Below are 27694 nucleotides of genomic sequence, written 5' to 3' on the forward strand. Positions count from 1 at the left end.
CGTTTCCAACGAAAATACAAAAGTGATGAAATATTTTGAACGTCCCTCGTATGTGTGTGTATATATATATATATATGTATATATATATGTATATATATATATATCCATCCATTCTCTTCCGCTTATCCGAGGTCGGGTCGCGGGGGCAGCAGCTTAAGCAGAGAGGCCCAGACTTCCCTCTCCCCGCCACTTCTTCCAGCTCTTCCGGAGAATCCCATGCTCCCAGGCCAGCCGGGAGACATAGTCCCTCCAGCGTGTCCTGGGTCTTCCCCGGGGCCTCCTCCCGGTTGGACGTGCCCGAACACCTCACCAGTGAGGCGTCCAGGAGGCATCCTGATCAGATGTCCGAGCCACCTCATCTGACTCCTCTCGATGCGGAGGAGTAGCGGCTCTACTCTGAGCCCCTCCCAGATGACTGAGCTTCTCACCCTATCTTTAAAGGAAAGCCCAGACACCCTGCGAAGGAAACTCATTTCAGCCGCTTGTATTCACGATCTCATTCTTTCGGTCACTACCCATAGCTCATGACCATAGGTGAGGGTAGGAGCGTAGATCGACTGGTAAATTGAGAGCTTTGCCTTACGGCTCAGCTCCTTTTTCACCACGACAGACCGATGCAGAGCCCACATCACTGCGGATGCCGCACCGATCCGCCTGTCGATCTCACGCGCCATTCTTCCCTCACTCGTGAACAAGACCCCAGATACTTGAACTCCTCCACTTGGGGCAGGATCTCTCCCCAACCCTGAGAGGGCACTCCATCCTTTTCCGGCTGAGGACCATGCTCTCGGATTTGGAGGTGCTGATTCTCATCCCAACCGTTTCACACTCAGCTGTGAACCGATCCAGAGAGAGCTGAAGATCACGGCCTGATGAAGCAAACAGGACAACATCATCTGCAAAAAGCAGTGACCCAATCCTGAGTCCACCAAACCGGACCCCTTCAACACCCTGGTTGCGCCTAGAAATTCTATCCATAAAAGTTATGAACAGAATCGGTGACAAAGGGCAGCCCTGGCGGAGTCCAACTCTCACTGGAAACGGGCTCGACTTACTGCCGGCAATGCGGACCAGGCTCTGACACCGTTGTACAGAGACCAACAGCTCTTATCAGGGGTCCGTACCCCATACTCCCGAGCACCCCCACAGGATTCCCGAGGGACACGGTCGAATGCCTTTCCAAGTCCACAAAACACATGTAGACTGGTTGGGCAAACTCCCATGCACCCTCCAGGACTCTGCTAAGGGTGAAGAGCTGGTCCACTGTTCCGCGACCAGGATGAAAACCACACTGTTCCTCCTGAATCCGAGGTTCGACTATCCGACGGACCCTCCTCTCCAGAACCCCTGAATAGACTTTTCCAGGGAGGCTGAGGAGTGTGATCCCTCTATAGTTGGAACGCACCCTCCGGTCCCCCTTTTTAAAGAGGGGGACCACCACCCCGGTCTGCCAATCCAGAGGCACTGTCCCCGATGACCATGCGATGCTGCAGAGACGTGTCAACCAAGACAGTCCTACAACATCCAGAGCCTTAAGGAACTCCGGGCGTATCTCATCCACCCCGGGGCCCTGTCACCAAGGAGTTTTTTGACCACCTCGGTGACTTCAGTCCCAGAGATGGGAGAGCCCACCTCAGAGTCCCCAGGCTCTGCTTCCTCATTGGAAGGCATGTTAGTGGGATTGAGGAGGTCTTGGTACTCCCCACCGACCCATAACGCCCGAAGTCGAGGTCAGCAGCGCACCATCCCCACCATATACGGTGTTGACACTGCACTGCTTCCCCCTCCTGAGACGCCGGACGGTGGGCCAGGATCTCCTCGAAGCCGTCTGGCGTTAATATATATATTAAACAGGCTTATGAGCAGCAATATCATAAAACTTTTTTAGGAACTGTGCTTAACAACTGTGTAATACAACTTGAGGTAGACAGATGAAACCAAACAGATCAACAGTGAAGGCTGTAATGCAGTACACAAGCATTTTAAGGAATCCCTGACATCCATTTTTTTAAATTTCTAACCACCTCTAACAATATAAATCAAGGAATGTAAAGCATACATATTCTTTATCTGAAACTAAGAAACTCTGATATACATTTCCAGAAGTAAATATCAGTGTATCAGACCAATTACTCTCAATCACCAGAGAATCCCAATTTTCAGTTTTTATGTGCATGAATCATTCCAAAAAGTATCATACATCCCAAGGTGACACTACGTAGGTCTTGCAGAACTTCCATGCCTTCAAGTACAATGCCAGCATCTGTAGGCTCCTCTTCAGGACTGGCACCCGCTGCACAAATGATGTAGATGCCCATTGTTGTCTGTGCAATCCCAGACTCAGCCTCTGCACAATCACAGTCCTGGAGGATAAGCAAAGAAGAATGAGCTGTGTAACTGTTTAATACATTTACAGCTGACAAGCATCTCATTAAGATTGTATGATCAAACTCCAAACAGTCCTTTTCTTCACCCCGGGAGCACGTCGTTCCTTCCCGTCACGTGACAGTGACGTACTCCCGGGTCATAAGGCACAAAAGAGCCCACAAGCCCCCTTACAGCGACTCCTGGTGGCCCCCAAGGTATCCAGCAGGGCTGTGTATAAACACTACAAAGTCCATGAGGCCCTGCTGGACCTTGGGGCACGATCCTGCTGTCGGGAGAGCTCCTCCTGGCGGCCTAGGGGTGAGGACCGGAACCAAAAGCTGGCTAACCCCCACAATATATATATATATAGATATATATATATATTGGGGTACAGTCCGGACACAGACAGGTAGACATGTTCTTTCTCCACACACGTTTATTTTTACTATTTACAAATGCACAAACCCAGTGCCGCAGCACCAATCACCCCTTCAAGTCCTGGCTAACACAATGCCTTGCTCTGTCCTAGACCGCCTCCACTCCTCTCCTCCGAGCTCTGTCCACTTCCACTCGACTGTTGCCCTCAACTGGAGAGAGGCGATCCCTTTTATGCACAAAATTTTAACTTATTACATAACTTTGCTCCACTTCACCATCTCCATGATGCATACTGTTACAGCAGTTAAGTCTTATACTCCATATCATCTTGACACATCTGGATAATGCAAAAACTGCTCTAGAGGTATGTTTATAGACAATAGCTTAGCATTCAACACTGTTGTGCCAACAGAACTGGATTTTGGACTTCATAGCGAGCAGACCTGGGCTTTGGAGATTGCCAGCATCTTTTACTCTATGCTCACCTGCAACCCAGGCACACTATGGGGTAGTGTGCTAAACCCCCGGTGTGACTGTGTGTCCGGACACCACACCAGCTCCATCATTAAAAATGCTACTGACATCACCGTCATAGGCCTGATCACCAACAATGATTTAACTGGTTGCAGACAAGAGGTCTATCTGCTGATTCAGTGGTCCCAGGACAATCTGACCTTTAATGTCCAAAAATTAAGGAGCAGGTCAAAGACTTCAAAGAACAGATTAAGCTGTGGTTTGTTTTTGTGGGGTGCTGTGGAAATGGTGCACTTGTTTAAATTTTGTACAGTAACAGTCACTGGTGAATTGATGAGGGAACAGCATGTTTTGTTTATCGCCAAGATCACCAATGCCTTCCTGAGATGTCTCGCAGTTGCTTTTCTGGAGTTCGTCTTCACTGGCTGCATCACATCCTGGTAGGGTGGTGAAAGCCACAAAATATTACTGGTGCCCAGCTGCCTTCTGTCCAGGGTATCTAAAAGACATTCTCCTAAGATTATTACACACTCAGCCATTCTGCACAATGGTTTTTCTTGCTCCTGCCTTCTGGCAAATAGTAAATGGCTTCAGCAAAAGTGTGTTAGTTGTGGAGTTACTGAACAGCCAATCGTAATAACAAACATTGTAAGAAAAAGAGTATGTATAAATATTTGAAATATACCTGAATATATATCTATACTGTATATTGTATTCTATGTATATTTTATGTGTTTTATTATATTATCACTGGTCTGGAGAGACATGTAACAATATAATTCTACAGTATGCACAAGACAATAAATACTGCATGTTTAATGATGAGATCACCTCAGGATGATTTCATGCTGAATCCACACTGCAACCGACCCACTATTTATTATTATTATTAGTAGTAATCGTATTTGATATTTATCAAAAATAAAAAAGACGAACTCAAAGACTGTTTTTATGTCAATCTAAATCTACTTAAATGTTGCACGAAAAAGGTTTAAGAACGATCACGATTGTCTCAAACTCAAAAGTTATTCAAAAATGTTAAATGTTCTTGGCTGTCACATATTGTTCAATTGATATGGACATGACATACAGTATTTCACACATACAGCTTTTAGTAATGAAAATGTTGATGAATCAAATCAATAAATAAATAACGGTCTCCTAAAATGTTTCCCTCTCCATTTTAAAACCAATTTTATATGTAGCACTGTTTTTACAAACCTTTTAAAAATTAATTATGCTTAATATTGTTTCACAGGTGTATAATTACCTAGTGGGAATATGAAATACATTTATAGATTGAAAATCTCTAGGTATGGTTTTCATGAGGTACATTCTGTTTGAAACACTAAATGGTAAAAAGATTTGTTACTTTTACTAGCGTATAATGTAACGGTTCAGGAGAAAACGTAATGAACAACCAATCAAAATAGTAAAAAAACTGCCTTATATCGGTAAAGCGCTTAGAATGGTTGGATAACTTAAGTGTTAGACTGGAAGTCGTTTATGCTTGTCCATATGGAAACTGTTGTAATTTTTTGTACAACTGCAGCAAGCATACTGTGCAACGAACGTGCCAATACTGTCTCGCAGAGGGCATAATGCGAGTGACGTTGGGAAAGGGTATGTTGCGCTGAATGGCGTTTCGTGACTGACGCGATGGGCGTTCCATTTCTGACGTCAGACGTATTGCGGTCTGCAGCTTCCCTCTGTTGGGAGAGAAGAAAGAAAGCTGAGAAAGCGCGAGGCGGCCGGAAACAGCTGACAGGTCCTACCATTTCATTTTGGTAGGGGTGAGAGTGTGTCGTCTTCGAAAGAGGATCATATTCCGGTACGTCGAGTACGCTTAGTTGATCAGTTTCTTTGTTGCATTTCTTTTTCATTTTCAGTACTTTATTTTATCTCGTGTTGTGTTTGTGGAATACAGACCTTGCCGACAGGGTGTCTGGAAGTTTGACGCAATCTCGCTGGATAACAGATGGATGGTCTTGTCCGAGGATGGCTGCTGCTACTGCTCCTGTTGTCGCCGCTGCCGGTGGCTTTGTCGTTAGGCAAGGGGCAGTGACGGGAATGGACGGATGTGGCCGACATGGACGAGCATCTGGAGCCACTGTGAAGGTGAGGAAAAGCGAATCGACATGAGTCGAGCTGAACCGGTAGTGCAGCGCCTTAATGACGCGGTACCTGCCAGAAAAGGCTGCAGTCGTGGCCGGGATGCTGGCAGCACTCTGCTGGGAGGTGTCTCCACTTTCACTGATGCCTTTACACTCTTGCTAACGATTCCTACAGTTATGTCCATGGCATCCTTTTATTGTATGCTATTTGTTTTTATCCATATTTTTTTAAGAAGGGAAAGTCCTTTTTGAATAACAAATGTCTGGTCGGGGCGTGGGCGGGCTGTTGATATTTGCGCTTTTTTATTTTAGTTTGTAGAGGGGCATTTGCTTTGCTTTGCGTTCATGACATCAACCTCAGCTGTCTCCCACGTGGACAAACATTAAACGTGTTTAATCTGCATACGCTTTCACACTTATAGTTTAATGCGAATACTCATATGTTTCAAAATGCTTGGTTAGAATAGTAAATCGTCCGTTCAAGTAAAACTGAAAATGCCTTGCACTAAATGTAGCTGAATAAGACACGCGTGAGGAGAAATGGCCAGTACGATGTCCTGCTGTTTGACTCGGAAAGGTCAAAGCGCGGGAGGAGCATTTCACTCAATTATTAATAAGCATCATGTGCGGACATTTATTCCACCAATCAAATCCAGTTCAGAGTCATAGATGATTTGTTACATCTATCTTACAAAGTACCAATCTTTGGTAATTTACACAACTAAAATTCAATAAAGATATTTTATTGCATTTAAGGTTATATGGTTGTTTTCAGCTTTATATTTTATAGCAAGATACATATGTGTGGTATGGTATTCTGTGTGCAGGGTGCTGTCGTCCCCCCCATCACTATTTTGTACCTTAAGTATGACCAACCTTTCCAATTTTCTCCAAAAGTAAATGACAAAAAATGATTTTGCAGTTGCTGTGACTGGATGGAACATTCTTCTGAAGCTTCTTTGAGAAACAAAATCTGTTGAATTTTGCCAGAGTTGCGGTGGACATTAAATGACAAGATTCATTAACCACTGCAATTGGACTCTAGTTATGGAGTTTATTGAAATGAAATTATGCAGTCACTATGACGCCCAAGCATTAAAACTGGGAACTTTAACTCCAGATCACCTATGCTTTGTCACCATATACTATGTATGTATGTATGTATGTGTGTTACGGCCAAAGTGGGAAGTGTCGCACCTCTCGGCCAAAATGTGAAATGGCCGGCCGATTCGGGAACTGCCTGAACTTCGGGTTTTGGCTGTAACAGCCTATCTGGCACACACTTCCTTATCATTACAGAGTATCGGAACGTACATATAGCATGTGAGCAGGCATCAAAGTAGCTCACAAGCTTACAAACAGGCTGCGCACAGTCCCTTTTAATTCTAAAGGCAAGAAATCGGCACAAAGACACAGAACACAGTTTATGGCATACCATGTAATGCATGTCCAGCAGTATACGTGGGGAAGACATCAGAAACACTTGGCACATGTATTTGAGAACATTGCAATGCAGTCAGAAGAAAGGACCCACTGTTTCGGATTTACACACACAAAAGTTCAACCAGACACACATTTAAATGGGACTCGGTCAAAGTTAAATTCAAGGCTAATACTAAAAGTGCTGAAACGTGGCTATCCATTGAAAACACCATTAACAGACATTTGGATATGAGTCCACCATATGCAGGCTTGAAAAGAAGAACATGCAAATAATAAATAAGAGTTTTTGACCAACACACTCTGAACCCCAACTCATCAGTCATACCCCCCCCACCTCCACCTATCATCCCCTCCTTATTTGCTATATATTGTTTTATGTTCTTGTCAGTCTAATCATTTTCCTCTGATGATGATTCCTGGTAGGAATCAAAATCTTAGGAATAAAAAACTATTTTAATATATGTCATTCATTTGCACCCTTTGTGGATTCCCAGCTACACATGTGCAAACTGTATCACAGACTTTTGCTCATATATATATATATATATATATATATATATATAAAATATTGTGGTCCATGGCTGGCTTTGTATCCCGGCTAATACCTCCAGGCTGCCAGAGGGAGCCCTCCCAGCGGCATGGAAGGTCTTTGAATTCCAGCAGAGCCTCAAAACATTGTAGTTTTTATGGACAGCCCTTCTGGATACCATGGAGGCCACGAGGAGCCGCTCTAGGGAGGCTTGGGGAGTGTTATTTGCCCTATGCCCCGGAATTACTTCCAAGTCACATGAACGGAAGGAATGATGGACTTCCGGGGTGAGAAAAAAGGACTTTTATCTGACCCGGAAGTAATGAGGAATTATGGACTAAAGGATGAGAACACTTCTGGGTCGGGAACTATAAAAGGACCATGGGAACTCCCAGACAATGAGCTAAGCTGGGTGGTAGGAGGGCAACACGTCTGGGAGTCGGAGGATTGGTATTGTGATTATTATTATTGTATTGTAGTTAATGAATAGTGTGGAGTGGAGGGTGCTTAGTGCACATTATTATAATAAAAATAATTATTGTAGCACTTTTACCTGGTGTTTGGCGTGGTACCTGAGGGTTCGAGGGAGCGATATCGCCCCCTACTGTCACAATATATAGTTTGTTTAACTTTAATTTTTCTGTTCTTAGGTCCTAGAATGTGGAGTTTGTGAAGATGTCTTCTCATTGCAAGGAGATAAGGTCCCTCGGCTGCTGCTTTGTGGGCATACAGTGTGCCATGACTGCCTCACTCGTCTACCATTGCATGGCAGAGCAATCCGTTGCCCCTTTGACAGACAAGCTACAGAATTAGGTAGGAAAAGTACTCTGCATTTGTGATACAGACTGTTTTAAAGTGAATATGGTTATATGTGATATAGCTTTATAGTAGTAATTTGTGTTCTTTGTAATGCTTTTTATAAAGTTAGAGAGACTACACACAAACAGAAGGACATCAATTAGTATGCAAATTCACTAAAGCAGGAATATAACAATAGAAATAAGGGAAGTAAAAATGATTCTGTTGGAAAAACAAAACACTGGCATCTGGCAGGCAGTGCATAGAAACAGATATCAAGAAGACTTTGGGCAATTGGCCATTCAAGACCTACTTGGCATTCGAAGGATATACATAATAACCATTGTGTCCAGGTAAGCATCCAGTGCTGCCTTTAACCTGGAAACATGTTGTAGTTCCATGCCTACTGTTAAATCATTCTAAGTATTCACTGTATATTGCCTTAATACCTTTGTATTCTTTTGAAAGGAAAACCGGTTAATACCTCGTGCTTGTTTTAAGCCAGAGTATTCTGTGAGCAGAGTTCCATAGGTAATGTTGCATGATAGTGGCAAAAAACTGAGATAAACCAAGCATTGCGATAAGCAGTGTTAATATAAAGACTCTAAAAAAGAAGCGTGAAACAACCAAAACTTTGCTTTTAGTACTTCCAAATATCATGAAAAATACACCAGATTAAAAGATTCTGAACAGCTTGACATTATTTAAATTGTGCCATACTGTGCTCATGAATGTTGGAGTTTGTGAATGGAGCCGGCTGAAGGACAGTGTAGCTTTCTACTAGTGATGCACCAAAATGAAGATTCTTGGCCAAAGCCAGATTTCAAAAAACACTGGGCCAAATTATCTTTTAAAGTATTTATTTTTGCACTTTTTTTTTTTTTTGTACCATTTTATAAAGTTAGAATTATCCAGTTTCACATTTGATTTATGGCTGTTCAATGGATCTGAACTATAAAACTGCAAGTCGATGAATAGTCATGTTATTTTTGAAATTAGTCTTTACAAGAGTACATCATTTTTAAAAAGAAAAACAAAAAAAAAAAACAAAACAGTATTTAGCTTTGACCATTCCTTGTTTGGAAAGATGGATGGTTCTGCATTGTTTATTAAGCTCAACTTCTTTGAATAGTCTTGCTTTATGTCCTGATTTAAGTTGTCCCGGTATGGTCCTTTCTCTTTCTCTTGTAGTATGTCACTCATACACGTTCCTTTGTTGCATACAAACCAGTATAGTCTTCCATACTCCACTCTGCAATGTGGATCACGCATTCCCTATAGGACAGTAGGCACTGTTTGAAAGTGTCATCCATAACCAGTGGAGGAAATTAGCAGAAACAATGTCATACATTCAACCAAAAACTAAGTATTTTCATTCATTCGGCAAAGTACTGGATGTCCAGTGCTTTGCTATCTTTGGCCTAACATTTTCAGTGGCTAAAATTGTGAGTACCCCTACTTTTTACTGCATGATAAACCCTTATAAGCCAAAATGCTAGATCATTTCCACTACAGAACATGGATGAGATACTCCAAAGTAACCTTTAACACATTACGGTTTCCAAAGTCGTCATTGATTAATAGTAACCATAAACATTTCATTCATTATGTAAATTAAAATAAAAAGGGGAATGCATTATTTTGTCTGTAGTTTGATATGAGCTTTCTGGAGCAGTGAAGGTCATAGGAGCCGCTAGCAAATTTTTCAAAGTGAAACGGAGACACCTTCTGATTTGACTTGTTCCAACCCTAGGACCAAATTCAGTTTTGTAAGGTATTGACATTTGTATTGATAGTTCACTGTTGATCACTATCATACAACTTCATCTTTAGAATTTTTCTTTTCTTTTTGTGTGTGCAGTTTAGCATTTTCTTAACTAAAGTAAACAAAGAAAAAATAATTTTCACATTCTACAACGGTCAGAACTGGCACAGAGTATTATGAATGCCAGATACTAAAACATTTACTCGTATAAAAGAAACCCTCTCTGTTCTGACTTGCCCTTTGGAGCTGCTGAACAGTACCAAGTGTAGAGAATAAAATATGTACAAGCCTATAATTAGGACATGTTAATCGGTGAAAAAGGGTACACAACATGGGCAGTGGACTTAAAGGTACAAAGATATGTTTCATTCCTCACTTACGGTTAAGCAATTCACTTTACTTGTCTCTGGTCCGGTGACTTTAAAAAAGTAAAGCATTGTAACATTTGTGAAGTAAAAGTAAAGCATTGTCATAAAAGTGAAACATTGTTTTGTCTAGCTAATGCTCCTAATGACACCTATCTTCAAATGTTTAAATGTGAAAAATGTTGTATAAAATGATTGTCGTTTGAATTTGTGCCTAATTGTGGCGTTAGACTGTATGATTTTTCCTTGTTTTTTCCCCCTCCTTTCTTCTTGTATGATTTTTTTTCTTCTTGCTTTTTGCAAGAGGGCGGCATGGTGGTGCAGTGGTAGCGCTGCTGCTTCGCAGTTAGGAGACCCGGGTCCTCCCTGTTTGGAATTTGCATGTTCTCCCCGTGTCTGCATGGGTTTCCTCTGGGTGCTCCCACAGTCCAAAGACCTGCAGGTTAGGTGCATTTGCGATCCTAAATTGTCCCTAGTGTGTACTTGGTGTGTGTGTGCCCTGCAGTGGGCTGGCACCCTGCCCGGGGTTTGTTTCCTGCCTTGCGCCCTGTTTAGGCTGGGATTGGCTCCAGCAGACCCTGTAGTTAGGATATAGTGGGTTGGATAATGGATGGATGGATGCTTTTGCAAGACATGCCCTGTACATGAAAGGGAATTTACTTAACTGAAAGGCAGCAGTGAGACACAAACTATGTTTGCTATGTAGAGGGTTTGTTTTCAGATGTAGATGCCTATTATCCTCCTGACCCACTTGTATTCCTGTAGGTCAGTGTTTGATCCATGGCAGTATAAGCACTTTCCCAAATCATGCTGCGGCATGCCCTGCAAATTCCCAATGGTTTCATGTTTACTTGCTGCACAAGAAGAAAAATATATTTATTTGCTAACAGCATTTCACATAACTTGCTACCAGCTAAACAAATGCTGCTGAGATAGCAGTGAGGCAGCCCTTAATTGAGAATTGATTTACACAACTCCCTTTCTAAATTAACAATTTTTTTTGTTAGTTATTTGTGCACTGCCTTATCTTTCAAAACATATCTCGATGTTATGTTGTCTGCAGTGCATATATATCTGGTATGTTGGCTCGGAATTAGATGGGTATGGAGGATTGTTTTAGGCAGAGCACTGGCTGTCCAATATGTGCCACATTAGGAAGAAGGAAGATGCAATAGTCTTGTTTTTAACTCTTGATTAGTTGCTGTTCTGCAGTCAGATTTCATATTTGGACCAGGTTGAGTAAGACAGTAGTTTAAACATTCTCTGATGGCTCTGATTTGTAACTGTCCAGGTGATGCAGGATCACAATAAATGTGCACCACTGCTCATCTGTAGACATCAGAGTTAGTAATTTAATCAGGGCAGTATAGATTTGGTAACATTTAAGGTAGTGCTTGATAGTGATCAAACATATTGTATATGTGTCGCTTTTCTAAAATTATTATATACTTTGACCCCCTTCTTCATCCATCCACCCATCTATTATCCAACCCACTATATCCTAACTACAGGCTCACAGGGTTCTGCTGGAGCCAATCCCAGCCAACACAGGGCAAAAGGCAGGAAACAAACCCCAGGCAGGGTGCCAGCCCACCACAGGGCACACACACCAAGCACACACTAGGGACAATTTAGGATCGCCAGTGCACCTAACCTGCATGTCTATGGACTGTGGGAGGAAACCGGAGGAAACCCATGCAGAGACGGGGATAACATGCAAACTCCATGCAGGGAAGACCCAGGAAGCGAACCCAGGTCTCCTAACTGCGAGGTAGCACCGCTACCCACTGCGCCACTGTGCTGCCCCCCTTTCTTCATATGACTGCTAAATATATGGTCTGGCACATTAAGACATTTGAACAGTGTCAGACAAGAAACACTTGTACTTCATATTACAAAAACTGGAAAAGAAAACTACAGCATAACTGGCCCAATGACCTGATTTGAATATTTTTGATAATCCCATAAATTGCTGCACTTGTCCTACATTTAAGATGCCCCTGAGGAGAAAACTGTTGTCGTCTAATGGTTATGTATAGTGACCCTTTAAAAAGATCTTTTAAATAGACGTCTATAAACAAATATTTTGATTTTGTGTAGAATCTTATTTGTGTTAAGCATCATCCTCTCATTTTTGTTTGTTCAAGTATGATTGTCTTAATACAGTATACATGGTTTAACTCTTTCAGGGCAAATGTCGAAATTCAGGGGTAGAGGATGGTAATTAGCTGTAAACTGTGACAAAACTCTGTTTAACGTTAGCTTTGTTAATTTGACCGAGATTTCCTGCGCATGCATGAGTAGCGAAGAGCAAACAACCCCTCGAATGGCATCAACATCTGGTGAAATACCAAAAACAAAATACTCTGTGGATGACGTTTTACGTATTGTATCGCTGAGTCGGGCTCGGTGTTGTTGGATTTTGATGTAAGTGATCTGGAGGACGCAAACGAAAGTGAAGAACCAGCATAAGCTGATTGTGGTGCTGAACATGTCCGTGTAGCTAATGTACCTACACCAACGTTCACCTGGGAGGACCATCTCTGTATGATGTCAAGAGGTACAAATCGGATTGCATCACACTGCTACTGCTGTGCATATTCCTGCTGGTCACTGAGCTGCCCCCACGCGGCCTCTACTGCCAGAGACACCGAACAGACGGCGACAGCAGCCACGGCTTGCAGCAAAAGATGTTCTATGCTGATTTATGCGTGAAACCATTGCTGTGTGTGCTTTTCAGAAAACTGGAAAAAATATTCAGCCCTCAAAGAGTTAATGGTTTTAAATAACAGAATGGTGATGCAATGTCAGTGTGAGGTAGCAGACCTGACAGCTGCACAATGTTTTGTTTGAATCAAAGCCCAGTTAATGTGTAGACTTTATGTGTTCTCCTTGTTTCTTGTGGGTTTTTCTTTTGACATTTTCTCATTTGCTCCCATGTTCCAAGAGTATGTGTTAAATTTAATTGGCTTCATGTCAGTGAGTATGGATGAATGTAAGTGGGCACTTTCTTTTCTTGTGTGTTTGTTTTTTTTTGTGCACTTTAATGAACTGCTCCTGTTTTCAGGTGTGCCTGTACTACTAAACGGGATTAAGCAGATTCTGTAACGGAAGGATGGACATGAAAAAGTTAATTCTGATTAATTTAAGAATTAAACTTTAGAAATCGATATCACAAACTCGTTGTTTCAGTGCATATTACTGCCTTAATTCGAAAATCATTTCACAAAAAGAACCATAAATACTTCTCTTGGCTCGGCTTTTAAATGCACCTTATGATAGATAATATTATCTGGAAACCTGCAATAAAATATAAATGTTTATAACTCAGGTGATAAAACTGTCTGCTTGAATTCAGTCAGATACACAAATCTTATCTGTCAAATTATCATATTTAAGCAACTGATAGGTCACATATGATATGGCTCAGTGTAACATTATTATCTGAAACAAGATCCTAGATGGTAAAAAGGCTTCTTTTATTGCTAGCAGCAAACATTAATTTTTATGTTTTTTTGAGTGCTTGGAAATAATGAATATGATCAGGTTACAATAAGTAAAGTATAAATATGAAGCCCAGTGTGAGAAAATTTGAAGAAAAAAAACCAACAAAATTTAATATAAAATGAATTAACCAGCATGTATGTTTTGATAATATTTTTCAAGTTTATGTACAAATTAAATGGAGCACTTGTTGTGTGTAATTTTTTTTCTTTATTTTTTTTCTAGTAGCTCACAATAATGTGCTCAACCCCGTGCCTTTGTATTATCCTCTATTATGTAAAGTTTTACAATTTTCATCTAACATTAGTGCTAGCTAAGGTTTAACTGTGTAAATACATTCAAATGGATAGTCTTTTGTTCTGTTTATTATTACATTAAAAGAGAGTATTTTGCTTATCCATGATTGCATTTTAAAATATTTTAAAGGAAAATGTTTTTTAATGTGTTATTCCTTGCACCTGTATTAGGGTTAGGGTAATTGTAAATATTGTATATAATAAACGGGTGGTGGTGATATGTCTGCCTGTGTCCGGGCCGGGTCCACACAGTAAGTAAATTGATTTTTTATTTTATTTTGTTTGTTGTTTTTTCAGCATTGAAGCCCATTATGTCTAAAACTTTATCTCTGTTGTCCATTAAATCATAACGTTAAAAGTTTTCTTAGCCATTACTAAAAACAATATGGGGAAGTAACAGATAATATTAATCAATTTTGGGAGGAGAATTTATTTAAGTGTTAATTTAACACTGCTCATTTTGATGTGTTGTCCATAGGTTTTGTCAAAGGCGCATTAAAAAAATTGATAAAAACCTGCAGATTTACCAAAGTCTGAAATGTGTTGATTACTCCTGTAACAATACCTCTGATTTTTTTTTCTGCCAGCTAGCATTTTAACACATACAATCTGATATCTTAGATTATTAGTAACCTGTAACATATACTTTTAATCAGGTTTAGAGGTTATAGAGAAATGTTTGTTATTAACAAAATAATAAGTTTCAACTTTGTAACCTGAAAAATGATTCAGACTGATTACTGGTAATATTTACATTTAGATGTAATGCAGATTGTAAGCACAGCATTAAAATAATGATATATATACTTAACACTTTTGTACCAATATAAGTAATTTAAATACTATTTTTGCATTTTGACCTTCATTAGATAATTATTTGTTCACTATATTTATGACAAGGGGCACATTTTCTGGTGCATTATTTAAATATGTTGAATGTTAATTTTTCCCTCTCCTATAGGTGATTCTGGAGTTTGGGGACTGAAGAAAAACTTTGCTTTGCTGGAACTTCTAGAACGACTTCAGAATGGTGCATCCAATCAGCCTGGTGCCTCGGAGGAGACATCAGCAGGTTCTGGAGAGGTAATGAGGATAATCATGCAGTCAGAGAACATACTGTAGTTAGATTTATTTTTCTGAGTCATAAGTTATTTCATAGCTGGCTGTAGACTGAATGAGTTTGCCCCAATTAGATTCCTAGTGTTATGTCTTTCTCCATCTCTCATTCACTTTCTGTTTTCCTTTGTCCGGTAGAATTGCTTTCAGACTGGAAAAACACTGATATCTGAAATTTTAGCATATAAATAAAATGTGCCTTAGGCTGTCTTTTTGCATTTTTATTTCATATATAACAGTTCTGAAAGTCACATAATGTAAATGTAGTCAGTTTGAAGTGCTGCTGTATTTTACATGTTTCTACTGAGTAGTGTTTTTATCAAGTTGGTCTAATATATGATTTTGTTTTTCTTTTTGTTTTTCCATGCATAAGCAGATAACTAGTTTTTCTTTTTTATTATATGTATTTATGTTCTACATCAGTCACCTTGGAAGTGTGTCTGAATGGCACTCACATTTACACATTCATCCGTTTCATAGGCAGTTTAGGAAAGGTTAACTGTTTATTTGACTGTGTAATTTCTTGGTGTAATACTTTTAAGAAATGTCCTCTTTGTTATATATCACAAAATTTCTAGAATGAACAACTGAACATATGAAAGGTATTGTACATTGGGTGCCCAAAATATTGACTCCTAAAATTAAGTATTACTGAATTGTTCTTAGTAGGATTAGGAAAATTGGGAATGAAATCTCCCTGCCTCCTAGAGTCCAACCAACAATAGAAACAATGAAAGCATGGTGATTCTCACAATGTCCAAAAAAAAAAAAAAAAATTTCTTGTGTGTGTGTATATATACAGTATATATAATCTCCAGGTAAAAAGTAAAACTGCCGGTAAGGTTGTGTGCACAGTTTCTTTTATGATGTTGAGGGTGTGGTCGATATTGATTACACTTCTCAAAAACCCAGCAGAACCATTCAATACTATGCTAATTTGCTTTGATGTTTGCAGCAGTCGATCAAAGAAAAGCATTCCTCTAGATTTCCTTCCTCATTGCCAAAGACATGCATGGTAGGTTAATTAGAGACTCTAAATTGGCCCTCTGTGAGTGTATGTATATGCAGTAATGGGCTTTTTGATGGACTGGTGTCTTGTCAAAGACTGTTTTCTGTCTTCTGTCCAGTGTGACACTAAATTCGGTTAAAAGGATTTAATAGTGGTTAGTTATGTTTCTGATATAATCAAAAGTAATTTATTATTGCACCCAAAATTGATGCACTTTTCTTTTATAGACAAATAAAAGGGGCCTCCAAATCTAAAGAGATATTCACGTGTAACTAGCAGGGGTACCCAGTGCTGCCTGGGATGGAATAAAGTACAAGTGTGGTCACTGATTAAAGTTCCCTAAGGAAAAATTTTGGAACAAAACATAGCCTATTGTCTTCTCCTGTACAGTTGGAGAGTCATTGTAAAACCTAGAGGAAAAAGGTTCAACATATAATGTTTTACATACTGGACAGATATCTATCTGTACATATTATAAATGCTGGTACAATGTGATAATCCATGTTCATGTTGCAGATTGACTGTTCAAGATTACTTGCATTATTTTTCAATGTATTACTTCCAGAGGTACAATCAACTCCAGCATAACCACCTGCTTTGATGTTTTTGACACCAGAACGATGTCTGACCTGAGTGTGGGTGATTGAAAGCTCTTGCTTTGGGTGCTGCTGCAGATGGACTTGACTGCTGTGCCAAGGCTTTTGGGAAGTAGCTGAGGGTGTGCTCCAGTGTACCTCTTTGCAAGTGCAGCTAGCATCAGTGCATTATGTCATTGCCGTGCCTCTGCCTGCTCAATGGCATCTTTTGCTCTCCATCTCATCACCGTTCTAACCTCGACACCTCTTTGAGACATTCTTGGACTCTCTATATTGAAACACCTCTTACTCTCGCAACCATGAACTCTTCACCACGGCTTCTGAATAGAGGTTTTGGCTTGTTAACGCTGTACATCATGAGTTACAGTACGCTGTACACAGAGATGCTGCTAAGACGTCATAGGAGACCCAGTCACCTACCTAGATATTGGCTGATTATCCTCACAGACTCTAAATTATGGCTGGTGTGCTGGATTGATGTGGTAACCTGAAGGGAGCAGTCAAGGATTTTCCCCAGCCTATTGTCCTGTTTCTCAGGGATAGCAGGAATTAGGGTGCTTCCAAAGATGAGTTTAAACTTTTCCACCACTTTCCCCTTCTTCAGCACAAGAAACCTGGATTTAGTAGTAAAACATACTATTTGTTGGCTTAAGCAGCAAAAGAAAAGTGATGGAGTGATGCAGCATGACGGTGATACTCTAAATTCAGGAAGTCACATAGTTCCCGAAATAAAAAAGAAGTGGTCAGATGTCAATGTCGACGTGAAAAGGCGAGTCGTAGCCCATCATCAGAGTGTCATATGGAAGAGGATTAGGGCAAAGAGAAGGGGAAAACAAGGTTGATGTAGATTTAGTCTCAAAATTTCCACTTTAATCTTGTAGTTTATTTTGTCGCTAAAGTAGAATATTGTAATCTTCATCTTAAAATAAATGTTTTATTTACTAGAGTTTCTCAAATCCCATCACAACTAAAGTAGCATGTGTTCCCTGACCCAGTCATTAATCACTACATCCTTCTTAAACGGGCTTTCTCTTTCATAGACAGAAGCACACAGGCAGTGATTGCCACACAGAATACATTAAATTCATGATAATACAGCACTCTGAACATTTTAGAATAGTAAGATGTATACTTGATATCATTTTCATGATGAAATGGATTACAGCATGTATTAAACATGTGAGGGCACAGTAACGCAGCAGTAGCGAGAACAGGCGCCCCGTCCAGGGATTGTTCTTGCTTCCCCCATCCAGAGATTGTTGCTGCTTCCCGCAAGATGCCTGCTGGGACACACGTGACCCAGAATGGAATAATTTAAAGGAGCTGGGCTGTCTCTGTCAAACGTACCAATATCCAATTCCTGTCCTTCTGTTTGGTTACATGGAGAACGAAATCGCCACCCAATGAGCTCTGTAATAAATGTAAAGCCAGCTGTAAACTTAGAATACCAATTCTTCAAAACTGCAGTGGTGGCTGTCAATAAACAGGATCTGTTAAAGCCCATTGAGGCATTCCTTATGTGAAGGATTTTTTTTTTTGTTTGGGGGCTTGTAAGAGAAGCAAAGGACAACAATTAAGAGTTGGGGTACCAGCCTGGTAACCCTATATAATTGAATGGTAAGCAAAAAAAAAAAAAAAACTACACAAAATGTGGGGATTAGTTCAGGACAGAACTGAAAAAGATGGCAGAGCATCCAGATTTTAGTCCTCCTGACAGGAAGAGGCTGGTCCATTTGGCAGTCTGTAGGGGGAGGAAGAGAGAAAGGCGTTGGGACACAGCACCAACCTCTGGTGTGGTGGTAGAATTACAGTCATTAGAGCCCTTCAGCTGTCCCCTATGTGCACGTGTGACAGGCTATACAAGACATAACTGATGTGGTACTGATGTAAAATACTTAAAAACAATATCTAAATTGGCTGTATTATTGATTTTAAGCAGAATTTTTCGAATACTGAACAGAAAATATTGTTGATTAAATTTGATACATGCATATAGTAAGATAAATAGAATAATATATCATCATAAATTTATCCACGGGTATAAAATGCCCAGCCCCAAAATTTGTTATTACATTCACACGAAACATGAAATTCAGGATCTGGGGCCTCTCATATAATACCTTGCTTAAGCTCCATAAAAAGTTTACTTATACTAAATAGGTAAAATTGTTTTCAGAAAAAGAAATCTGATTTATAAAATGGTATGTATCCCTCGTTCTATGCCAGATTGCTTTATAAACCTCAGATGAACTTAAAACTATGTGCTTGTGCACACGGTTTTAGCCACTCCTCGTCACATCCCACTAGCAACCATGTATGGCTTCAAAAATGGATTTTTTAAAAATATTTATGATCTAATCACCATATAAATCTGGCTGTGTTCCTGAGCTTCATCTTTACTTTCAAACCAAACCATGGGAGAACACAGAAAATTCAATGAATGTGAACTTGAGGTGTTACTGACATTTGGCATAGTTTTAACTACTGGCTAGAGGTGCTTGCACCCCTCATACAAATGCACCACGTTACTAAAATACAGTAGGTCTCAACTGGAAAGTAGTCTGGGGTCATGTCCTGGCCGCTCCCTGTGTGGAGTTTGCACAAGGGTCTGCATTGGGTTTGCTTCAGTTTCCCTCCACAGTCCAAGGACAGGTTAGGTAAATTAGTGATGCTAAATTGTCTCCTGGTATATGTGTGTGTGTGTGTGTGTTTACCCTGCAGTGGGTTGTTGTCCTGTTCAGAGGCTGTTACTGTCTGCATCTGTTGCTTATAAGGATAGGCTCCAGCTGAAACCTGTCCTAGACAAACAGGGTTAGAGGACAGATGTTTCAACTAATACCATAATCTGTACTTCCCAAAGCAATTCTCACTTTCATGTCGCCAAACTAGTCAAGTCGTGCTCTTCAATTACAGGTTCATTCACTGCTTCAGATTTAGCTTGAGAGAGGCTATTTCAGTCTGAGCATGTTATATTTAGGATCGTCAGTAGTCAGTATAAGTGAGTGAAACGATAATGGACATGGTTGCAGCTTATGCCTGCCTGTACAACCAAGAGCGTGGAAGTTTGAGAAAATCTGCATCACACGTCCCGTATACCGCTATTGCAAAATTTTTAAAAAGCAAAAATGAGATATCTGTATTTTTCATAAAGCTAATTAATAACAGAAAATACCCCAACTTTCATATTAACTATGTCACACTTGAATGTATGCTATGCTTTCATTTCCTAACTTCTTAAAGTATGAGTGCTTATTTTGCCTCAGTTAAAATATTCAGGAAAACTTAAAATGTTTTTCTGTTATTTAAATATCATTAATGGTATTTGTGTCCTTTTCTTGTTGAAGAATGGCTTGTAAGGTGATTTAGACATCAGAGAGCCATCCTCTTGGGAGTTGTGTAATGAATTGGAGCCTACTTTACTGAGGACATCACGTTGCTATCATGTGATTTCTGTTCCATTTCAGGTTTAGCACATCTGAGTTTAGGAAATGGGTTGATGGATGAATGTATTATGGGCAGACATCGGCATGTGACTGACATGATATTGAAGTGCTCAATGCAATTAGATTTTCTGTTTGCTTTATTGCCCTGCTCCCTAGTGTTACATATGCATTGTGTTTTAATTATTGGGTGGGCCGACAGTTGCCCATGAAACACTTTTATTTCTGGTCATCTTGCATCAACAGATCATTTACTGAACGATAGCGCATTGGGCATTGATGACCACCTGTCTGCAGTATTCATTGACAGTATAGGAGTTTGAAAACAAAACCCCACCAATGCTAACAAACTCTTATAAGCGTGTAATTACTGTTCACAGATGTTTCTTGGTAGTGTGATTTTACAGAGCTGTGGGTTGCAATGAGATTTTGAGATGAGAACTATAAATTTGCCAGTTTTTTGCACTAAATGTCAAAATGTGCACATATGTGTAATGTTGGTAAGATTGTGTATTATGCTTTGTAAACTCTTTTCCAAGTTTCCAAATTAATCATTTCATCAAATCAATGGTTCTTGAAGCCTCTGCAGTTCAGAGAGTTTTGGCATTCATAGTGTAACTACAATGATTTTGATGAGGTATGAGCTTTTGCTCTATGTCTGCTGTAGTGAGTTCTTGAAATTTGATAGCGTGCTGAAGACCTTCCTCAGTGTTGTGTTGTGTTTGTGTTTTTTATGAATTTTATAAATTAATTATATTACTATTTTGTTGTTTTGTTTTAGATTATGCAGTGCATACATTAACAAAATGTATAGAATAGAAAATGATAGTAGATGCATACACACACACACAAGAGAACCTATTTTTGTTTTGCTCAACTATAGTCAGTACTTGGTTATACTCTGATGTAAAGTCATTTTAATTAAAATGTATACTAATTATTCTTCTGTTCAAGTTAAGTGGACAATCACACCTTACTAATAACAACCCTTTGTATTACACATGTTGTCACATGAACGTCTTTTGTTTTTTCTTTGTCATTTGTTGAGCAGTGCATTATTCGCTGTGATGAAGATGAGAACCATATTGCGTCCATGTATTGCACAATTTGTGCCACACATCTGTGTGCAGATTGCTCTCAACTAACCCACTCGACACGGACCCTGGCAAAACACAGGAGAGTACCACTTGCAGATAAGCCCCATGAGAAGACATTGTGCCCTCAGCACCAAGTACATGCTATCGAATTTGTCTGTCTTGAAGAAGCTTGTCAGGATGGGCCACTCATGTGCTGCGTTTGCAAAGAATATGGAAAACACCAAGGACATAAGGTATGTGATTCACCTGCGTTGTTGTTTATACACAAAAATTCCAAATAAACAAATTACATTTAAATTAACATTCAGGAAACTGCTTAAAGTAATTCACTGTTACAGAGGACAGGAGCCAATCCTGGTAGTAACAGGTGCTATTCAAGAACCAACCTTAGACAAGGTGACAGTCCAACACATGGCCTTTTCATGCACACACACTCGCTCACACTCGCTCCCATGCAGACATGGGGGTGAGTGTGCAAATTTCATGATTGATGATACTAGCCGGGTAAGTGTATCCAACTCTGCACCCTGGAACCTTGAGGCAACAGTGCTTACCACTGCACCAGCATGCCACCTTGACTTTGATGTAGTGATTTAAAATTTCAAGCACACACTAAGTAATGATTACAAATATAAAATTTTTTAAATTGGTAATCTGAAGCTTGTATGGAGTAGTAAGACACAAAATTGGAATTACAATTTTTTAGAAACATTTTGCAACAATGACATTATTGTTATTTACTATAGTTGTAGTGCTTTTGGCTAATTCTTTTAATTTACTTTTTAGTGGATACACTTTGAATTATTAGTGAATAGTTTATTGTTGATTAATTTTAATTGTGTTTTCAACTTCTGGCCCTTCCTCCTTTACACTTAATGAAGCAGAATAAGCCCTTATTATAGCAATGCTTAATAATTACAATTAGGGATATGCCAATATATAGCTTATAGAATTAGTATAAGCCCAGTTATAAAGTTTATTTCCTTAATCATATAAAAAAATTTGAATAGTAATGTAATGAAAATTTGAAGCATTATGGTGACCGCAATTGAATGAACTGCTTCAGGGTTGTTTTTTTTTTGTTTTTTTCCGCACAGCATGCTGTTTTGGAAGGAGAAGCAAATCAGATCCGAGCCTCAATCTTGGATATGGCTCATTGTATTCGAACATTCACAGAAGAGATATCTGAATATTCCAGAAAGCTGGTTGGCATCGTACAACAAATAGAAGGTGGAGAGCAGATTGTAGAAGACAGCATTGGGATGGCTCATACAGAACATGTAATTGATTTATTCACTCCACTTGAATACAAATGTTTTTATCTGAAATGTTTTGTGTCAAATGTAGGATTTTATAAAATATACAATACTTTTTAATGTTAAGCTTAAAATTAACATCACTGGTTAGGGAAATAATTCTGTTTTAGTAGTTTTGTTATTTTCGTCTTTTTTCTTCTTCAGAATATAAAATATCTGCATAATCTGTCACACCCATTAATACTCCTTTTGTGTTGTACTTTGAATCAGGTTCCAGGGACAGCTGAAAGTGCCAGGTCGTGTGTACGAGCGTATTTTGCAGACCTACATGAAACGTTGTGTCGCCAAGAGGAAATGGCACTCAGTGTAGTTGATGCTCATGTACGAGAGAAGCTAATATGGCTGAGACAGCAGCAGGAGGATATGACGATTCTGTTATCTCAAGTGTCCACAGCTTGCTTACATTGTGAGAAAACACTCCAACAGGTTAGCAGCAATTTAATGTTTTACCTATTGTTTGTATATGGAATACAGACACATTTGTAAATAGTGTAAACATATTATGAAGCCTGCTGTACTGTGTGTTTTTTTTTTTTAATTTAATAAAAATAAAAAAAGAAATCCCATCTTGTTACAATTAAATTGCATCAAGCAGAGTAGAGAATCTCTACACACACAATGGTTTTAGTGTGTCGATTTTAATGCATGAGTAGGGCCAGTTGCCTAAATGTCTAGGAGAAAGACAGCACAATGGTATAGCAGTTAATAGTGCTATCTGACTGGTGGGTTCAACTCCTTAGTCAGGACGTGGTCTGTGTGCAGTTTAGTTGTTCTTCTAGTATCAGTGTGAGTTTTTCTCTGAGTGATAATTTTTCTTCACACATCCTAAGAGTGTGCTGCTCAGGTTAATCGACAGTTGTATATTTGCCCTGATTGAGTGGATGTGGTTGTATGAATGAGAATGCACTGTTACCCCTGCTTTCTCCGAGTGCTGTTGACAGGCACTGGCTGTTTGTAGTGCTGAGCTGGATAAGTTAGTTTACCAGAAATTGAATGGTATGACTTGGTGCAATGCAGTTTTTCATTAACTTAAGACAAAAAAGATTTTATTTTAATCTTACTTGATGTTCCTCAGCGTATGACAGTGCAGTTGGTATTTTGACATGCTATAGATGCTTAAATGCCTTTTCCTATGATTCTTTAAAAAAAAACTACCATATCCCACCTTCTAAAATAGAAACTAGAGAAAATAAAGGCATGTTGGGCTCTGCTTTTGCTCCTACCTGGAACAAAACTGCATTTCTGCCTAAACTGGAAAGTCAGTTTCTAGTCTTTATTTGATTATTAGTCTGCCTAGGTATTTACTCTAGAGAGGTTTGTTCTTGACCAGCATATTGATTACAGCCCAACTCTGCTATCTCAACATTTCTATAACATGTATGAGCTATGATTCAACATGTAGTTTTCATATAATTTCTATTTATACTTTGGCTAAAGAATTTCCTTTATTAATAGAAACAAATCGTTATTACATTTATGTAAATTCTATTACTCCTCCCCTACCTTTGATCTCCTTTAATAAGCCATCACTTATATTCTTCACTCTGTTGGACCTTTTAATGTAAAGTGTAATTCTTCTGTGCACTAAAGTAAAAGCTCCACATTACATTTCTGGAAAATAAACAATCATCTGCAGAGCTTTTGAGAACACACAAGAGGTTAGTTAGAATGTATTTTGTCTCTATGTTTGTGTTTTTTTCCTCATCTGGCATTATAATTAACCACCTTAGTGTTATGTTTATCCCAGGAAATATGAGCCAAAATTGTATAATTTTTCAATAAGAAAAAATGTTATGTAACAGAAATGTGTAAATGCCAAAATGTTAACATAAATATCGTAGAAAACAAATGTCTAGTGTCCACTGCTGTACTGTGTATTATGTGTCAACAACAACAACAACATTTATTTATATAGCACATTTTCAAACAAACAGTAGGTCAAAGTGTTTTACATAATAAAGAATAGAAAAATAAAAGACACAATAAGAAAACAAAATAAGGCAACATTAATTAACATAGAGTAAGAGTAAGGTCCAATGGCCAGAGGGGACAGAATAAACAAAAAAAAAACTCCAGACGGCTGGAGAAAAAAATAAAATCTGTAGGGATTCCAGACCATTAGACTGCCCAGTCCCCTTTGGGCATTCTACCTAACATAAATGAAACAGTCCTCTTTGGATTTAGAGTTCTCACGGAAGGCCTTTTAATCCATCCATCATCGTGAAAAAATGCTGTCCTAGTGATCTGATTAATATGCGATTTAAAATTCAGATTACAGTCAACAATTACCCCTAAGCTTTTTACCTCCGTCTTGACTTTTAAGTCTAATGTATCCAGTTTATTTCTAATAGCCTCATTGTATCCATTATTGCCAATGTCATGTGTCAATTTCAATTGTCATGTGTGTGATGGGTTTTTAGGTCATCAATGCACAGCTCCATGTTGCAATCAGGATAGTAGATGTATATTTTTTGTGCACTTTATTTATCTTTTTTGTGGAATGGTGTTATTTCATCCAGTAGATGATGGCAGAGTTCACTCCTGAGATTTATTCAGACTTAACACTATAAAGTGTATCATTGCACATTACCCCGAGTCTGACTCGGGTTTAATCATAATTGTATAGAATTCCAGACTCGAATCACACTCCTGGTTAATGACAAGAAAGTTAAAAACAAGGTACTACACTTGTACTATGTTTTTAGTAGAAATTAAACCTTGCTATATACATGATCATAATGAGTGTAGGCATTATGTTCATGAGAAATGTTGCTTTGAATCTCTTGAAATAAATTGTCAAGTATTACAGATCTTGATAAAACTGACATTTGTCTTGATCAGCTAGGTTTCCCTTGTCATACAGACTCTGATATTGTTCACCTTGACAACCTTTTACTGTGTCCTTAGGCTGATGTTGCACTACACAACTTTTGAAGTGATTTTCCAGTCAAGGTTTACATAATTTACATATCTCATTGTGGACAGTTTCATGTTATGTCTGTGATTATAAGTCATGTAGTGTCACATCACCAGTGACTCTGTCATTGATGTGCAGTGCACACAATGTGACAACAAGTAAAGAAGAAAAGCAGGTGATTTGTACCATCCAAACAGTATTGAAGCTTGTCTGTTAGATGTCTCAGAGTTGTCATAGCACAACAGAACTGAAGCAAGAAAAAAGGTGGGCCGAACTTGAGGCTGAACTTTCCACACCTGAACACCATTTGCATAGTGCCCTCAGGCAGCATGTTAATTGTCAAAACTACTTATATTCATCAAACACTGTGTGTAATTTTGTGAGAGATAGCTCATCCCTGTTTAGAGTTTGATTTCTGAATCTTTGCATATTATAATATGGAATATATTTATACCTTGATATATGAGGTGTGTCTATTAAATAATGAGACTGATTAAATAACTCACCTTTATTTATATGTATTACAAATTTAATGCTTGTCCCCTTCAATATACTCCCCATTTGCACTAATACATTGCTGCAGTCTTGTTTTCCACTGGTCGAAGGCATGGAGCAAATCAATTTCTGTCAGCTGTTTTAACACATCCGCTGTTTTCTTCTTCACAGCATCTACTGACTCAAAACATGTCCCTTTAAGCACTGATTTAACCTTTGGGAAAAGATATAAAAGTCACACGGTGCTAAATCGGGCAATATAGAAGATGTTCAAGTGTAGTAATGTGCTTGTCGGTCAAAAACTGCTTTACAGAAAGTGCTGTGTGAGCAGGCGCATTGTCTTGGTGAAGAATGAAACCATTTTCCCACAGTTGTGGCCATTTTTTTTTTTACTTTTTCTCTCGGCTTTATCAAAACTTCCTTATAATAATGCTGGTTAACTGTTGTGCCTTCTGGAACCCATTCTTCCAAAATTACACCCTTGATATCGAAAAACACAATGAGCATGGCTTTGAATTTTGACCTGCTTTGACAAGCTTTTTTCATTCTTGGTCCAGGGCGTTCATCATCATCGGCATTCTCACGTCCCTCGCTGAATCTTTTGTGCCACTCAAACACACGCACACGAGACAGGCAGTCATTCCCATAAGCTGTAGTAAGTGTTTGAAAACATTCTGTTGGTGTAAAAATTTCAAATTGACACGTTGTTCAACTTTTAAACTTAGCATTTTTTTCGGCACACTACAGAAAACACAACCAAACTAAATGGCGACTCACAATCAACTGAACGTCCTAGAGTGTTGCTGCTTGTCATGCAGCTTCCGACATGTTCAAGGTCACCACGCATGCAGTTCTAACAGGTTCTGACTACTTTGTTTACTAGGTGGAGTCACAGTCTCATTATTTAATAGACATACCTCATACTATATCTGTTGTACTGATTGAAAGATTTTTGACGACCTCCAGTGTAAGTCATTGTAGCTTGTCAGTCTCTAAATGGTTAAAAAAATCCAGAGGCTTCTCTGACACACTGAGATAGAGTCCCTAAGTAGGGGTGATTAGAGCCCATTCTGCCGGGATCACTGCTGGAGTACTGTGTAAAACCTAGGAAGTCCAAAAAAACATGTGCCTTCCTTTTAGAGTATCAAGGCAGAATCCACGTCACGATCTGTGCTTAACTGTAATTACATTTTGCGTGAAATAAAAGATTGGTACTGTTTATTTTTTTCTTTTTTTTTTCCCTGTTAGGATGACTGTAGGGTTGTTCTTGCAAAGCAGGAGATTACACGCCTACTGGAAACCCTGCAGAAGCAACAGCAGCAATTCACTGAGCTAGCAGATCACATCCAGCTTGATGCAAGCATTCCTGTCACTTTTACAAAGGTATGAAAAACGCCTTCACCCAGTGTGGTATTTGTGTTAGATGTGTGTATGGCACACTATGCTATGTTGAGTACTAAAGTCAAGAACATATGAAACTGTTGGGCAGTCGGGCAGCAAGAGAAGCACTTTTTTCACTTGATATTCTCGCCTCCAACAGGATAACCGGGTACACATTGGCCCAAAGATGGAAATTCGTGTAGTAACACTGGGGCTTGACGGAGCAGGGAAAACTACTATACTTTTTAAACTTAAGCAAGATGAATTTATGCAGCCAATACCAACGATAGGTAAG

At 39.2% G+C, this 27694-nt stretch overlaps 1 protein-coding gene across 1 annotated transcript in view; it reads left to right on the forward strand.

The window, feature by feature from the left end:
• Positions 1–4926: 4926 nt before the first annotated feature.
• Positions 4927–27694, forward strand: part of trim23 (tripartite motif containing 23) — a 43732-nt gene continuing 20964 nt past the window's right edge. Inside the window, exons 1-9 of the mRNA XM_039758679.1 lie at positions 4927–5050; positions 5147–5337; positions 7956–8118; positions 14995–15116; positions 21246–21524; positions 22389–22571; positions 22818–23033; positions 27268–27402; positions 27560–27689. Of these exons, the coding sequence (XP_039614613.1) occupies positions 5218–5337; positions 7956–8118; positions 14995–15116; positions 21246–21524; positions 22389–22571; positions 22818–23033; positions 27268–27402; positions 27560–27689 (1348 nt within the window). The 5' untranslated portion in view covers positions 4927–5050; positions 5147–5217. The remainder of the gene's footprint in view (positions 5051–5146; positions 5338–7955; positions 8119–14994; positions 15117–21245; positions 21525–22388; positions 22572–22817; positions 23034–27267; positions 27403–27559; positions 27690–27694) is intronic.

This window comes from Polypterus senegalus, chromosome 7, assembly GCF_016835505.1.
Source record: "Polypterus senegalus isolate Bchr_013 chromosome 7, ASM1683550v1, whole genome shotgun sequence".
NCBI classification, from domain to species: Eukaryota; Metazoa; Chordata; class Cladistia; order Polypteriformes; family Polypteridae; genus Polypterus; species Polypterus senegalus.